General features: G+C 40.0%; 1 protein-coding gene across 4 annotated transcripts in view; it reads left to right on the forward strand.

Annotated features, from left to right (window-relative positions):
* Window positions 1-8430: 8430 nt before the first annotated feature.
* xrcc4 (X-ray repair complementing defective repair in Chinese hamster cells 4) overlaps window positions 8431-17876 on the forward strand; it is a 43416-nt gene continuing 33970 nt past the window's right edge. The window contains exons 1-4 of one of the 4 annotated variants that reach the window (XM_019360764.2): window positions 8459-8555; window positions 11927-11956; window positions 15680-15817; window positions 17506-17696. In XM_019360764.2, coding sequence (XP_019216309.1) covers window positions 15682-15817; window positions 17506-17696 — 327 coding nt within the window. In that variant the 5' untranslated portion in view covers window positions 8459-8555; window positions 11927-11956; window positions 15680-15681. Of the gene's footprint in view, window positions 8556-11926; window positions 11957-15471; window positions 15609-15679; window positions 15818-17505; window positions 17697-17876 lie in introns of those variants that run through there. The other 3 variants (XM_003439472.4, XM_005449450.4, XM_005449451.3) reach the window with 3 other exon arrangements.

Below are 17876 nucleotides of genomic sequence, written 5' to 3' on the forward strand. Positions count from 1 at the left end.
CATCAGCAATCTAATCACTCTGGAAAGAGTTACAAGGCTCTATCCGAACAATCTAAAGTCCGTCATTGTAGTCCAAGAAAGATTATTCACGAGTGGAAACCAATTAAGACCCAAAGGTCTGACTGTGCAATGTTCAGAGAAACGGCAACAACCTCCCCCCCCCAACAAAAACAAAAACAAAAACTGAAGAGCTTGATCTTGGACTCATAACAGTACAACTGGAAAAAGTTTGTGCGATTATGACTTGTCAGCACAGAATCAGAATACTTTATTAATCCCTAAGGAAATTATGTAAAAGCACAGTTTAGCTTTGCAGAGCTGCATCTAAACAAAACATAAAAAACTTATGGAATAATAAAACCAAAGTGGAGATGTTAGTCCATAGTAACAGCAGCATGTTTGGAGTAAACCAAATGGCAGAAACACCTCAGACCAGCTGTGAACACAGTGCTGGAGTGATGATGATTTGGGCACCTTGCAGTCGAGTGGAGTATGAACTGCTCTGTATACCAAAGTTTTCTAGAGTCAAATGTGAGGCCATCTGTCTGACACTTAAAGCCTGCATGAAACTGGTCATCTACAGGGCAATGAATGCAAGCACAGCAGCAAATCTACGACAGAATAACTGAAAAAAGAAAGAATCAGTGCTGCAGTGGTCCAGTCAAAGTCCAGACCTCAAACACGCCTTAAATGCTGTGATGGGGTCTTCATTGAGCCGTGTATGAACAAATGCCCACAAACCTCAATGAAATGAAGCAACACACTTACATTAAGTAGTGGAGCACAATGATGGCATCGACTCATCCCCTTGCAATTCAGTTCAATATTATTTAAATAGCGCCAAATGATAACAACAGTTCCCTCCAGTCATTTTATGTTGTAAAGACCCTACAGTAATACACTAATGCACGGTTGAATTGTTTCTCGTGTCTAAGATAATGCAACCACAGTGTTAAGTTCATATGCACTAGTCAGTTGTAACTGATCACAATTGTATGTTAAAGTGATTTCATGAATTAGATCATAAAGTCCTATATTTCTCCATCTTCATCAGCCACATCTCTGCTTTACCTGGATGTGTTGCGTTCCTCTTCTTTCTCTGTAGGATTGCTGCCATTTCTCTCACATATTCACAGCTATGGTTTTGGTTAAACCTGGATCATGCAGTCTGAGTTGGTCTCTCTCTGTGACAGTTAATAAATAATGGACTTTAATGCCTCTGTGGAACAGATTTGGGTGGTACTCCACATGTTGTTTAGGTTAACATCTTTGCTTCACTTCCAAAAGAGTTAATCAAAGAAAAGTCTTACAGAGGAAATTATGACAAATGTATATTTGTTTTATATGCTTGCATCTTAATGACAGTATATTTTTCACACAGTTGCTCATAGGAAGGATAGTTTCTGAAAATTCTGGCACAGTAAATCATAGTAGAGTGAGTTGGGGAGAGTGGCTACTCTCATAAGACCCCCCCCACAAACACACACACACAGTCTGCACACAGCTGGATTCATTCTCATGGAGGCAAAGTGAAACTGCAGCCAGACAGCTCCTGCACTGTGCCAGCTCGCAGCCCACAGTGGAGGATTACACAATTTACCAAAAAGTTTTCATCCACAGGAGAGTGTGCCTTATAACAAAAGCACAGAGGCTTCATTCTCTTATGTCTCCTGGTTCCAATTTCAGAGAAGCTGAAATGGGGTCTTTCCTCCAACTATTGTTTTTATGATGTTGAATTGCTCAACATCTCGCCTCAGTCCTGTTCTCCTCTGAGCATGAGTGCATGCATACATAAATCTTCAGAACCTTGAGGTCATATCCCTACCTACCATGATCATGGCACCATTAAAAGTAATCATACACTACTCTTGTTGATATATTAGCAACATGGCTCAAGCATAGATGGTACAAACAGCTGTCAGATGCTAATGGCTTTTTGTACATTTTTTTGTAGTTGTTTTGTTTCTTTGCTGTAGTGCACTCTGTACTTTTTATGCATTTCTTTCCTGTTGTATTTTTCCTCCTTTGAGTTTCTTTCTTTCCATCTATCTATCTATGTTTTCTGCTTCTGTCTTATTTTATTTTTTCTGCCTCTTTTGTGTCTCTTTGGAGTCTTTCTGATAGTTGCGTGACTTTTTGAATCATTTTTTGTGTCTTTGTAATCACCGTACATGTTTTTGTGCTGATTGAAGCCAGTGGTCCTTTTTGTCTTTCATTTTAAAGTTAATGCTAACCACTAACACTAACCCTTTAGCAATTCTATGGATAAGTGTACGTAAAATTTGTGCTGATTTTATAAGATGGTAAAAAAAAAAGCATGGGCTAGTAATTATATAGCACTATTCTACTCTGAGTACTCAAAGCACGTTACACTAAAAGCCTCATTCACCCAATCACACACGCATTCATATAATAACTTTTTTCTATACTTTGTCTAACATTCTCACACACTTAGACTCTGATGAATACTTCAGGGACAACTCAGGGTTTAGTATCTTGCCGAAGGAAACTTTGACTTGTGGAGAGAGGAGGCGAACCACACTACTCCCACTCTTCCTTAAAATTGAGCTTTAAATCATGTGTTTACTGTTATTAATTTAACCCAACCTACGATCTGTTTCTTTATGATTCTGTCTGCTCCTTTTAGCATATAATCTACCTCCATCTCACCCTACCCCAGCATAATGGCCTCCTTCACTACATCCATGAATCTTTTCTGTTTCTGTCTTCGTCTTTTTATGTCTCTTTAACTTTGTCTCCAAACTGCTCAACTTGCGGCAGGCAGCCAGTGGAGTGAGGCTAGGACAGGAGTTATATGCTCTCTTTCATGAGTTCCTGTTAAAATTAATGCAGTATTTTGTCTCCAGAGGGTTTTGGAGTAGTCACCCAATGTGTTTGTTCAATATTCAGCTCTGTAGCCAGGTGAATCTCCATTGTGTCTTGTAGAAGCTTCTTCACAAAATCCCTCCACTCCTTCAGGAATATTGAATATTCTCAGTCTTCTTTAAAGATCTCCCTTCTTGGTCAAGTAGTTGATTTCCCTGATATTTCATCATTTTTATCATCTTGTCTAACTGTTCAACATTTTGAACACAATCTTCCACCTTTTCAGTTCGTATCTCTGCATCAGCTATTTCTCTGATTGATGTTAGTGAATCCTGATTGAAAACCATTTAGCTGTTATTTTTAAGTTTTGTATCGACTCCAGTTAAACTTTCAGTTTCATTACATTCATTCATTTACATTTGCCATCTTGTGCTATCAGTTCGTAGTGGTGCTTGTTTTGTTTCTTCCCATTGCCACTCCTCTTATAAGTTCAAATATTAACCAAGAGTTTTGAGAACAGCGGTTTAACATGATAAAATATGTGGGATTGGTTACTTTTCTCTTTTAATTAGTAAAAACATATAACCTTATAATTAACATAATAATTAGTAGATGACCTGCTTTACCCCCTCAGACATCCCAAGTCTTAAAGACAAACTGGATGACCTCTAATTTTCTGGTGTTTAATGGACACAATAGGCACAATTTTCTTTATAGTTAAATAATTAGTCCAGCCTAAATGTGTTTTTTAAAAACCTGTCTTGTCTGGCAGCTTTTGAAATCAGTCAGAATTTTGATCTGAATGACAAACACATTTTGCTTTTCCAAGATGATCTCTATAGTTTCTCTATAGGTTGTTTGTGTGTATTATTTATTTGTTTATTTATTTATTTCTGTTATTTCAGTTATTACAGCATATGTGCGGTATGGCAATGTCTAAGCTGACAGGCAAACAATAAAAAACGGAAGGGGGGAGAAAACAGAAGAAAATATAATCAAATATAAATAAATAAATGAATAAATTATGAACATTATGGACAATGCTGGGCATCCTCTGCACACGGCCATAAACAACCAGAAGAGTCTGTTCAGTGACAGGTTGCTTCTCCCAACGACAAGAACCAACAGACTTAAAAACTCCTTTGTCCCACACGCCATCAGACTGTTCAACTCCTCTCTGGAGGGGAGAGGGAGGGGAAACAGGAGGACAAAGGAGGGGGGAACAACTAAGCTGTAGTGCCTCTTCACTTCACTGTGCAATACTTTTGTTAATAGTCAACGGTGCAATAGACTTCAATACTTGAAATGTGCAATTCACTTGTATTCTTATTCCTATTTATTCTATTTATCCCCTTCGTATATTTTATTTATATATGTCTCTGTATTTATATATGTGTGTATATATAATATTCTGCTCACGCTCTGTAACTTCTGTCGGTGCTGTGCTTTTGGAAACCGAATTTCCCAGAGGAACCCACCCGAGGGATTAATAAAGTTTTATCTTATCTTATCTTATCTTATCTTATCTTATCTTATCTTATCTTATCTTATCTCTTATCTTAAATAAATAAATAAAAAGGTACCCAAGAACTGCCTGGCACCCAGCAGAATTGTATAAAGTACTTACAACAGTACTATGCAACATGCCTCATTCACCCAATCACACAAGTGCTTTTTTATATCCTTAAGTGCTTTCTAACATTCACACACACACACTCATATGAGGAACTTGGGGTTAGTATCTTGCCCAAGAATATTTTGCATGCAGACTGGAGCAGCCAGGAATTGAACCACCAACCACCACCAACCGTATACTCAGTCAATGACCTGGGTGTAGTGGCTAAGTTGTTTATCTCTCGATAAAGGTCTTTTTTCCATATGTGCCATATGTGTTATGGCACGAAGGTATCTTACAGCAAGAGAATGTATATCTGCAATTTAGGACAAGACCAGATCGACATCAGTTTAAAAAGAAGCAAGTGACAAAAAAATATTACTATGCTTCATTCTTTATGAACGACTTTACCAGTTGTTTTAGTTTCCTTGTCACAGAGGCCAAGGCAACAAGCGAATTGCCGCATGTTGATGAAAGTGAAATGAAGACCTTACCACATAACAGGGATTTAAGTGTGGTAAGCTTTGAGGACAGCTTTGAAAGGCTGTCCTTTCATTGATGTGCTTTCTACTATGTTAAAGCACACAGAAGTACACACAGAAGCCCATAACAGCTGATGTTTGTAGTGATTTACTAAATGTGTGATCATAAGTTCAGAAATGTATGTATGACAGATTTGATTTGGAGTAACCTGTACAGTTTTCTCATGATCTTGATGTTCATAACTACATGAATGGGACTGTGCTAAAAAAAAAAAAAAAAAAAAAAAAGATAACCATGGTTTCCAAACGGACAGGAAATGAGTGTATGCTAAATCCCTCCCAAAACACTGTCTAATTAAACTTTCATAGCTATAACAAGGTCAGACCCAAATGCTCTCAGTTTAGTATCATCAAAAGATTATCCATAAAGTTTTTCTTGCAGTTGGTAATTAAGTTCCTTTGGGACTACAACCGTTCCAGTAGCAAACTAAGCAAGGTCAGACACAAATACATCTGAAGCAGTGGACAGTCCAGCCTGATCTCTTTTATTCTTTCAGCCTCAGTGGGATCCATTGTTTTCTTTGCTTTTTCCTTACTTGGCTGCATTTCCTACCCTGAGGTGGAGCCTACTAATGTAACTGGTTCACTCCAACAGTAATTCCTTCCTGTTTATCTATTTGCATTTCTCACAAACCCTTCATACTACACATTCAGAATCACTGGGTTAAAAATGTTCCCAGTTTGGTTCACTGCTTACACACTTTTCTGACAAGATCAGATATAATTTTCTCTGCAGCCCACAGTTGTATTGTTGGATGTTGTGAGTAATATATCCCAGAAAGTTGTTTTTAGTGGGAGAAACATTTCGTCACTCAGAAGTGAACTGAAGTGACTTCTTCAGTCTCAACTGACTGCAGGTTTCCCCAAACTAAACAGTACACTTGCATAATGACCAAAACTAGCATTACTGACTAACAATGGGTCATGAACTCATAAACTGTCATGACCAGTGATCAAGGGCCATGAGTACCACTCGCTGAGAGTTGGAGAATGGCTGCAGTCACAGCATTTTAAGATGGTCAAAGATGTACCCTTACCTTTACCCTGAGATTTGATTTTCACTTAGGTGTCATAACATCCTTGAACCAATGGTGTTCCAGGATAGGATAACAGAGCCCTCTCTTCCATTTCCTCTATGGACAAATTGGTCACAGTGGGGGAAACCGGGGAACCCATGGCGCACCCATGTTTCTGCCTGTAGTAGTGGTCCTTGTGTGTGAAATATGTGGCATGAAGACATAGCAGACACACTTGGTTCATGCTGATCATGGTTCATGCTGTTTTTGGAAGTAAATCCTCTGTGGATAAGTTAATTTATTGGTCCTCTTGCTTGTCATCATTCCACACTGTAGGCAATCTTGTAGTGTTTTTAGATAGCTCTTTTAAATTAGAGAAGTAAATGTCCACAATTGTGAAACCTGGACCTGGACATGCTGGAATTCCCCTGGATAAGCTGAAGGAGGTGGCTGGGGAGAAGGAGGTCTGGGGTTCTCTGCTTAGGCTACTAGCCTCCATGACCCAGTTGCAGATAAGTGGAAGAAAATGTATGCATGACATAACTGTTTATATCAAATGTACAGTATTTTTTGGTAATAGTTTAATAAAGCTAGATATTCTAACTTGAGGTCTATTCTATAGCAAATGCAGAAAAAGTGTTTATGAAAGTAAATAAGCTGGTGATCTAAAGGATATAAATGTTTGCTTCCAGGACACCAGGAGAGATGAGTCCTCCGTCACAGCTCTACATTTATATCTATCTATCTATCTATCTATCTATATCTATATCTCTCTCTATATATACATATTTTAAAAATTTCCCCTCTCGTCCCTGCAGGCGGTCTATCCTTTAAGCTCGGGTCCTCTATCAGAGTGTTCCGATTACCACTGGGACCACTGTTACCGTCACCTTCCACATCTTCTCGAGCTCTTCGCCAAGCCCAAGCATCTCATGTTCCTTCTTTCCGATGTTGCTGTCATTCGGTATCGCTATGTCTATGGCCGTCTTCCTCTGCTTGTCCATCACTACTGTGTCTAATTGGTTAGCTATCAGCATTTTGTCCGTCTGTATCGGGAAGTGCAGCAGGATCTTAGCTCGGTCATTCTCGAACAACCTAGGGGGCGTCTCCCATTTTAACTCTGGACTTCCAGGCCATACTTGGCACAGATGTTTGTTTATACTATGCTGGCCATTTAGTTATGGTGTTCCATGTATGCCCTGCCTCTTAGCATCTTGCACCCTGCTGTTATGTGCTGGATTGTCTCAGGGGCATCTTTACACAGCCTGCACTTGCAGTCTTGCCTGGTGTGACAGACCCCAGCCTTTATGGATCTTGTGCTCAGAACTTCTACAAAGAGAAATCTATCTACCTACCTACCTACCTACCTACCTACCTACCTACCTACCTACCTACCCTGACATGATTCAGTGCTAAATGCCACAATTGTTAACCACCTCCTCTACATGGATGACATCAAACTGTGTGCCAGGACTAAATGAGAGACTGATTCACTGATCCATACCACTAGGATCTACAGCAATGACATCAGAATGTCATTTGGACTGTAGAAGTGTAGATAGATGGTAACAAAGAGACAGAAGGCAATCAGAACTGAGCTATTGCACTACTAAAACACAACATTGCAGACACTGAGGACAGGTACAAGTACCTGGGAATTCCACAGGCAAATGGTAATCATAAAGAGGCTAGGAAGGCTGCAACAATCAAAAATCTGCAGAGAATAACTCAAATCCTGAGGAGTCAGCTGAATGGAAAGAACAAGATCTGGGCAATCAACACCTATGTTCTGTCGGTCATCAGATACACTGCTGGGATAATAAGCTGGCCAGAGGAGATAGAACCCACTGACATCAAGACAAGGGAGCTCCTTACCATGCATGGAGGGTTTCTACCCAAATCCAGCATCCTGAGAGTGTACTAAGTGGAAGGAAGGTGGCAGAGGATTAGTGAGTGTCAGAATCACTATCCAGGATGAAACAACAAAGATCCATGAGTACATCAGGAAGATGGCTACAACTGATAGTGTGCTTAGTGAATACCTCAGGCAGCAGAAACCTGAGAAAGAAGAAGAGCAAGAAGAACCATCATGGAAGCACATGACCCTGCATTTAATGATGACAAAGTGATAAGAATATTCATAAAGACAGATAGTTTATGCACCAATACCTAAACTCTTAGAACTGAAAGAAGGTGTAGTTTCTTTTTACTGGGACTGTATACTACTCTAGTCCACTATATCGTCAATAGTGTAACACTGAGAATGCTGAGCTGGAGGGTTAAAAATGGAAGTCAGAAAAAAATGACTGACAAAAGCTGCAGAGATAAACCTGTTGACCTAGACATACACATATGCGTTTGGTATTTTTATTTTCTTGAGTCTTGAGTGATACTTTTGTAGTTTTCCATCATTCTTACCACACACACACACCCCTCATCTGTTTGGTTGCTGAATGTCGCTGGGTGATGACGTACATCCACGTTCACGGTGCAGCTTGTCAACAAAAACCCAAAACAAATTGGCGGACGCATAAAGGTGCAGCTGAAGCGCTGAAGGTAGGACATGAAGAGATGTGCTGTTCTCATATAGATGTGAAGGAACACTTCTACGCTCATGCTTATGTTTACAAACAACTCGTGTCTCACTCTGAGCTGAGTTCGCTAGCACCTGCTAGCTGCTTGTTCTGGTCATGTTAGCATACAGTGCAGTCGCAGGATCTGTTCTCAGTTAGTGTAAATCTCAAATTACAAGCAAAGATCGCTAATGCTTTTCAATAGCTGAGACTGAGTTTGCTGCAAGAAGCAGCAAGAAGTTTGTTCTGATTCGGAAACAGACGTCCAACTGTGAGAAGGAGCGCATTTCTTATAATCATTCATGGGACAGTGTTTTGGACATACATCCTGATACTTAGAGTGGACTGTGAGAAAACATTAAACGAACGGGATTTTAGTACATATGTTAGTTTCCCAAATGTTGATGCTCAGCACACTTGCTCTGTAACTAGAAATCCTGTTTAACAAACTCTTTAAAAATAAAACTCAGACTTTAAAAATAAACTCTGAGTTGATCACCTCTGAGATGGGCAACTTTGAATTTTCTGTTTGAGAACAGCTGATCAAAGTAAATTTAATCAACTTAGAGTATGTTCACCTTGAGTTAACTGCATGCGTGAGTAAAAGCCGTCGTTAGTGGAGCTCTATATATGTTATTTTATGACGTCTGTTGTCATCATTTACTCAAATTTTCATTAAGCTAATTATTCAGCTGTAACCTGACAGGAGCGAGATGTGGGAGCACAACCTGGCGATCTGGAAAAGAGCTCAGACACAGTAACAGTCAGGGAAAAATGATTTAAACCCCTGCTGATTTTGTAAGTTTGCCCACTAACAAAGAAATGATCAGTCTTTAATTTCAATGGTTGGTTTATTTGAACAGTGAGAGACAGAACAATAACAAAAAAATCCAGAAAAATACATTTTAAAAAGTTATAAATTAATTAGCATTTTCATGATGGAAATAAGTATTTTGTGCTTTAGTACTTGATGGCAAAATCTTTGTTGGCAATCAGAGGCCAGATGTGTCTTTTAGTTGGCCACATGTTTTGCACACATCTCGGGGGAATTTTGTCCCACTTTTTTTTCGTATCCCCTCAAAGTCATTAATTTCATGGCTGATGCTTGGCATTCAAACCTTCAGCTTCCTCCACAGATTTTCTATGGGATTAAGTTGATGTTGATGTGATGGGCTACGATGAAGACCATCAAAAAGCAACGATTGTCTTGTAGCCCATTCCAGCCTTGTGTAGGTCCACAATCTTGTCCCTAACATCCTTGGAAACTCTTTGGTCTTGGCCGTGATGCAGAGTTTGGAACTTGGATAGATTGATTGCTTCTATGGACAGCTGTCTTTTATACAGGTAACAAGTTGAGAAGGCTCCCAATATCAGCTCATTACCTCTATAAAATACACCTGGGAGCCAGAATGCTGATTTGCTGATTTGTAGGGGATGAAATACTTAATTCCTTTATGAAAATGGGAATATTTTATTATTTTTTTAGATGTTTTTTGTTATTGTTTTGTCTCTCAACTGTTCAAATAAATCTACCACTGAAATTATAGACTGATCATTTCTTTATTAGAGGGCAAACTTACAAATACGCAGTGTTCAAAAAATGCTTTTTCCCTGACTGTAACTGATGGACCTGATGGACTGATCTCCTTAAGGGTTAGGTTATTCCTTTAAATATCTGGAAAAGAATTGGAGACGAATTTAGCTGGACTCTGAACCACTTTGGATATCATCAGAACAGAGGGAACACCAGTAAATTGAGTCGGTTGATTTGGTTTTGTTAAATTACTGTTGTGTGTTTCATGGAGGAGGCCATAGTGATGCAGTGGTTAGCAGTGTTACCTCACAGCAAGAAGTTCGAAACCCTGCTGCGGTCTTTTTGTTTGGAGTTTGCATATTCTTCCTATGTCTTTGTGGGCTCTCTTCAACTAATCCAGCTTCCTCCCACAGTACAGTGACATCCATGTTACTGTGATTGGTCATTATCAGTTGATCATAGGCATGAAAGTGAGTTGTTGGATGGTTGGATGGATGGTTGTTAGCCTTGTAATGGACTGGGCTAAAATACCTGTAAAGGGGCATCAAATTAAAGGACTTACTGCATAGGTCTTATTTTCAGAAGAGTTTGCTCAAGTTTTTATTTTTCCTTTTTCAGTTTGTAAAATTCTGTGTTGATGTTGATGTTTAAGAGTCGGTGATGTTTAAGGCTTTTTAACAGTCCAATCCTGAAACGCAAAAATAAAATAATATCTGTTGCAGTTATCCAAACAATGAGAATGCATTGTATGCAAAAACTTTATATTACAATTGTAAATTTGTAGTGTTTTTATTTCCTCTGGGAATCAAATACCTTTGATTAAACCTTTAAATACCATTCACTTAGGTACACCTCAGCTGTACATGTACAAAAGTTTATTGGTTACAAAAAATGTGAAATAGCTATTTGTGATCTTTAAATTGAAATAAATTATAAAGCATACTATAACCGGCCTCTAGTCACATACATAAAATGCAATTCATTGGAATGGCAATGTCAATTTTGGCTACTGTACTGGCTACAGTGGCAACATGGCCAAGTTGAGCTTTTTACAACCATGTTATCATATCTATGTAACTATGTAACTGCTCTAATGCACTGATACACAGCCTTTAATTAGGTCTAAACACAGGCTGTGTGCAGTGGAGAAAGTTGTTGGATGGATAAACACCACCATGAAGCCAGACACATGTTTGAGAGCACTGCACCTTTAATTACATCCTTCCAATATCTGCTTCAATACTAAATGCTCATGTCAATGCTCTGAAGTGTGATGTGCAAAAACAGCAGCACTCTCACGAATCGAAAAGCAGTCTTGTAGACGGTGTGAGGACCGGTCTCCAGTAGACCCACATGGACTGATTCTTATATAGCGCTTTTCTACTGTCCCGGAGTACTCAAAGCGCTGTATACAACATGCCTCATTCACCCCATTCACACCCACTCATACAAGCACTTCTAAACACAAGTGCAAACTGACCAACATTCACACTCCGATGAACGCTCGGGAAGCCAAGGATCGAACCACCAACCTTCCAATCAGTAGCTGATCTGCTCCCCCACCTGAGCCACCCCTGGCTTGAAAGACCTGTCTTTTAATCATCTTGGCTTGAACTAAATAGCAAATGAGTTTGCTCACTGCTGACGTCTGCCAGTTTTTTGTGACAAAAAGAAGGGCTGAATTCCACAACATCAGAGAAAGTAATGTGAAGCTGAGACATCCAGCCATGCTTATGCTTATAGCAACTGACTCTTTTTAGTGAGGTTAATTCATTTCTTTTATTTTGGTTTCTAGTTTTGATGTATTTTTGTTTCCCTAGGTTGGAATGAAACTAGATACTTACTTTTTGGTAAGTAGTCAATACCCTTTGATAGCTTGTTGTGTCCTAAATGTTATGCAACCATCTGCCACGAGATGGAGCATTGTTGTAGTGGTGGGTGATATATCAGATTGTTACGTTCCCCCCGAAGGGGTCTAGGCATGCGAGTGAGGGGACCAGTAACAAATGAGTCCGGAAACAGAATGAAAAGGAAAACAGAGTTGTTCTGTAATAATAGTTTTATTACAAATGATATAGGTTTATTACAAACAACATTAACTTAAAGAGCCGGCAACGCCGTTTTACCAATAATGCCAAAGAAACAAAGGAAACACTCGTAGCAACAAAAGACAAGAAAACTACTAAACAAAAAAGGGAGGCACTTCCCACACTTCCTACTCTACTCCTCACCATGGGGAGACACTCTCAGGGCCCACAAGCCCGTCTACTCACTAGTCAAAAGGAGGCTGTCTGTCCAAAACCTAGCACAAAACCGTGTAGAGCCACAGAGGGAAAAACCACCCTGCTCACAGCTCATCCCCAGTTTAAATAGCCTCAGAGGTGATTGCTGACTGGAGTCAGGTGGCAAACGAGGCTAATCAAAAGCAGGTGTGTCCTGGGGAGAGAGGAGAGTGAGAGAGACAGAGGGGGTAGGAGTGGCAAGAGAGGAGGAGGCGGGGAGAGTGGGCAAACACCCCACCCACACACTCCCACAGTCTCACAGGATGTAACACAGATATACTCAATGTATTGCGAGTATTTCCACGTATGATGGTTTAAATTGCTTTATCGTAACCATCGAGTATAAGCTGTCATGGAAATATTAAGCTGCCTGCACATAATTCACTGTGAGTTATTTTTCTCCTAGATGCTGCAAATGTATGATTAATTCCCCCCCCCCCCCCAATGGAAATTTTGTACCTGGCATATTGCGTTGAGTTATTATGCATGTATTACCAGACAGGGAAAAAATGATGACAGTAGAGTTTCAGACGAGCGAGGGATTGAGACTCGCTATCGTTTGGATTTTACAAGGTCTTGGTTATGTTTTTGTTGGTCCGTAAGCCAGCCGCAGAGAAGAACGAAGTTATAACATACAAAGACCTGAAGTGAAGCAGAGTGTTAAAAATAATAATAAGTGTCCGCTGCAACCACTATCTGTGGTTTTCATTCTTTAATTTGTAGGTCTTTGAAGTTTTTTTGCCATTCTCCCCTTCCCGGCGAACTCCGCTATGCTTCATGAAATATTCTGGCCCACTTATCAACCAATCAGCATTAGGCAGTCATATAGATACGTTTACACTGCCAGGACACTGGTGGGACAGGGCACTGGAACACGTGTAAAGCAACATCAAGCATACCCACAAAGCGACACTCATCCCCCACCTGGGACAACCACCTCACTCTGCTTTGTGGTTAATGTGATAGTGACTAAAACCATCTCGATTTTTCCTAACCGAAAACCTTGGATGATGAGTAAAGTACAGGCGCAGATCAGAAATCGTAATTCAAACTTCAGGCTGAGGCACAGTTCCATGTACAGCACTGCCAGAGCCAACCTGAGGAGGGGCATCAAACCGGCCAAGGGGGCCTACAGGAGGAGAATAAATGGCTTCCTTACCGACAACAACCCCCCACCAGGTGTGGAGAGGTATCCAAGCCCTCACCAACTACAAAGGACAGAGTCCGCAAACCCCCGACAGCAGCCTCAAACTTGCAGAGAAGCTCAACACCTTCTTTGCTTGGTTTGAGGCTGAGCACCGACATCCCTGCCGTTCTCACCTGGACCCATAACACCAACGCCATGGTAAAGAAGGCCCAACAGCGGCTGCATTTCCTCCTTGTTCTGAGGAAGAGTAAGAAGCTGCTGCTGACCTTCTACAGCTCCTGGCAGGGTGTTTGGTATACAGGGACCACTACCGAGAATAGGAAGGCTTCGCAGAGAGTAATTAATACCGCCCAAAAAATCATTGGCTGCCGTCTGCCACCCCTGGAGGCCATTGCCAGATCCTCCTGTCTCAGAAAAACCAGGACCATCACAGTTGACTCCTTGCACCCAGCTCCACCACCTGTTTGACCCGCTCCCCTCTGGTCAGTGCCTCAGGTCAATCAGGTCCCACACCTCCAGACTCACAAACAGCTTCTTTTGTGACCGTTAACAAAAACCCCAACTATCCATTTAAAAAAAACCGAAAACCTGGGTTGTTGTGTGCATACTGCAGAATTGCATTAAATTAAATTTATTTATACCATTATAAATTATATATCATCAATCTTCTGACATGCAAGGTAATTTGAGTTGTAAGAAGCTATTGTTGTTTGTGCGCATTTTTTTTTTCTTTGTTTTGTTTTGTTATGTTATATGCTCATGTGTATGTAGTTAAAGTGCACTGTCAGTGTGTGTTTAATGTAAAATTTATGACTCCAGGAAGAATAGCTGCTGCTATGCTGGGGATCCTAATAAACTAAACTCAGCCATTTTGGAAGTGTCTTAATGATTTAGTGCTTTCCACTTCAGCAGTTCTCTAAACTGATAGGCAAGCCTTGTTTGTTTCAACTTCTGGAGGCTTATTAGATTCCTTTATAGAAATCCACTTTCCATTTATTCTCATAGTATGACTTTGTTCTCTTTAAAAATGGCTTTATCCCCACAGGTATTGTTTCCCAGATGAATAAAAAAAAGTATACTTTAAGGAGATTTATTCTTCTGTCCTGCTCAGTGGGGAGAGAGAGGATGTAAATCATGGGCTGACATGGGAACAACTGGCTATGGTGGATGCTCTGGGAGTTATGATAGACCTTCATCAGTTCTGAAACCCATCCAGTCGTCAGGTCTGCCAATCCCCATGCTAACAGTCTCTAGCTTTTAAAGAGCCAGAGTTTTAGCTTTAGTTTCAAAAGATTTACATCAATAAAGATCAGACCATGGTCATACAGAAAATTACAAATTTACAAAACCAAAGAAATAAAAACCATTTTATTTTATTTTCTGAAAAATACTTTGCATTCAAGAATCTCTTGGTTTCTTAATTTCTTTATGTGAGAGAATGATGAAGAGTTGCAAAATGAGACAAGCTCACTCTATCTATCTATATTTCTTTATGTCATAAAATAAAATAAAATAAATTTGTGCCTATTGACCACTTTGACAAATACAGTTACAGGTCAAGTACAGTGGACCGAAACATTGGCAATCTGTTTTTTTCTCGAATGAAGAGCACAAGTATGTGGCTGCTCAATGAGGGAAACCAGAAATGCACTTCAATGAAAAGACAGTTACAGACTTGAATCTTTTTTCTTTAAAAAAAAAAAAAAAAAAAAAAAAAAAAAGTGGTATGTCCTCTCCACTTACAGTAATCCCTTAAAGCAGGCTTGGCCAACTCCAGGCCTCAAGTGCCAGTGTCCTGCAGGTTTTAGATCTCATGCTGGGTCTACACACCTGAATCAAATGATTAGTTCATTACCAGGCCTCTGGAGAACTTCAAGACATGTTGAGGAGGTAATTTAGCCATTTAAATCAGCTGTGATGGATCAAGGACACATCTAAAACCTGCAGGACACCGGCCCTCGAGGCCTGGGTGATTGTCTTTGTCCTGTAATCAATAATTTCTGTCATGCTGACCTCACATGTGGGGTCATTGAAAGGTTTGACGTAATGAAATGATGTGAACCAAATGCAGTTGTAAGTACCTATTAAAGTACTCAGAAAACTTAAGTGATCTTTTAATCAGTTTGTGGTCTGTTTGTCTGCAGGGATGCACACATCAGTGCGTGAAATTAATCTCTGCTCAGACACCACCTACTTCCTGCGGGTGGACTGGGAAGGGTGCAACTTTAGTACCGGCTTCCAGTTGCTGCTTAGTGATGGACAAGATGCATGGAGAGGGGAAGGTAAAAACAAAAATCACTCAGCTTGACTTCACAGTTTATTACCTTATATTATATACTTTTATGTCTTTTACATCACATGCCATTTTTATACACAGTCCCCAGTTTTCAGAGGCTCAAGATAAACTTCAAAGGCTTAAAGTCCTTTGAGATAAATGATTGCCTGGGACATTGGAAATTGGTACCAATTTCACTGAGCAACTGCTGGCAACCTCCAGTAACCAGCTGCTAATCATTCCTGAAAATACATTTTTCCTTATCAACCAGTGGTTACCAAGGGGTCACTAATGAGCTTCTAGGCCTGTGTGACGGGGCCAAGTTGTTTTCTGCTGTTCTGGTGTAGCTGACTTGGCCATTCTGAAAGTTTTTGCTATATCTTTGATAGATGAATTTAGTTTGTTCTTCAGAAAGCTGCTGCATGCTAAGTGGAAAATTAGTTTAGAAAATGCTAAATGCAAAAAATAAAGACAAATAATGTTTTGTTGCAAGCTCAGTAATTCAGACAAAAATCTTTGATACCATTTATCTGAACCCAAGTGACTTCTTCCGTCTCTACAGTCTGAGTCTGAGGAGGTTCAAGAAGTCACTTGGATGAGTGATGACTAAAAACCAGATGACTGAAAACCGCTGTGTTTAGAGGAACTGAATCAACTTTTTGGTTGATTCAGTTCAGAAACTAACGATTCTTGAAATATATGTGAAACTAAAATCAGTAATTTGTAACATACTGATTTGAGGGATGGATGTAGCTCAGGATGTAGGACAGGTCATCTACTAATTGGAAGGTTGGTGGTTCTGGGATGTACACAGTGCTTAGTAAATGTATTAAATCAACACACAGTGCAACGTTTATACCACAGCAGTCCTGTATTTACAGTAATTATCAAAATCATTAAGGGCCCAAGCACGAAATGTGTGAAGACCTCTTGTAATGGCTCCATTTATTACTGTTATTATTAAAGCAAATGAATCAGCTTTTTGGGGGGTTTAACATATTTAAAAACTCATGAAATATTGCACACGTGTCAAGTCTGGTGAAAATTTTATTATTTTTTTGTTTCAGACATGGGTGGGGCAAAATGGCTCAGTAGAACCCCCTACAGAATGAGAAAAATTACGCCCCTGTGCTGGGTTTCACATAGTTGTATGAAATTTGGTACACATGTGTAACATGCAAATCCATGGGTCCGATAGACCCATGTCCCAAAGCCAACAGAAAGACATTTTGGTACAGATTTGACCATTTCCAGTTGTTGTACTTTTGCAACTTCTCCTAGGGGTTTTATCAGATGAACTTCACATTTGGTCAGTCTAATCTACAGACCTAGGCAATATTAAATTGTAGAGCTTTTGAGTTTTCGTCAAAGGGCGTGGCCGTGGCGCCCTGGCAAATTCCGATTATTCGCCATCAAATTTTATTTGCCCAATCTGGACCAAACGTCTGGCTTCATTTTTTAGCACTGGAGGTTCCAGCCTCAATTCATGAAGAGTGCCCCTTGTCATACACTAACAGATTCTGATGTTGCTAAACTTAAATGTGCCCACTGTATACTTTTTTTCCTCAAAAACCAACACTGTTTCCATCTCATTGAGCAACATGGTGAATTAGCTGCTAGAGGATTTGGGATCATCTTTTTCTTAATTTTAATTTTAGACGTGATGCTCTTTTTATTTATTTTTTTCCTATACAGTGAAGGGTGCAGTGGTGTGCAATGAGGCAGAGGAACTGGAGATGCCATTGGAAAGATATATCGAGGACATCGAGCAAGCCTTTACAGGGAAAGAAAACTCCAACACCTACAACTTCTCTTTGACACCTAATCCCCCAGGTCACAGTTCCACTTTGACACTGACATATGAGAAGATGCAGAAGGATATCTCAGTGAGTGCTGCATGTCTAACTCATGAATATCACCCTCTCCCTAATATCTCACTATGACACCCAGATAGCAGTGGGTTAGATAAACAGTGTAGTGTGGTTGAGCTGGGAATACACTGTGCGATTTTTGGCTCATTTTGAGCCGACTTTTCAGTCGAGCGACAGTTTTGGGATCAGCCCGAG

Source organism: Oreochromis niloticus, linkage group LG7, assembly GCF_001858045.2.
Source record: "Oreochromis niloticus isolate F11D_XX linkage group LG7, O_niloticus_UMD_NMBU, whole genome shotgun sequence".
NCBI lineage: Eukaryota > Metazoa > Chordata > Actinopteri > Cichliformes > Cichlidae > Oreochromis > Oreochromis niloticus.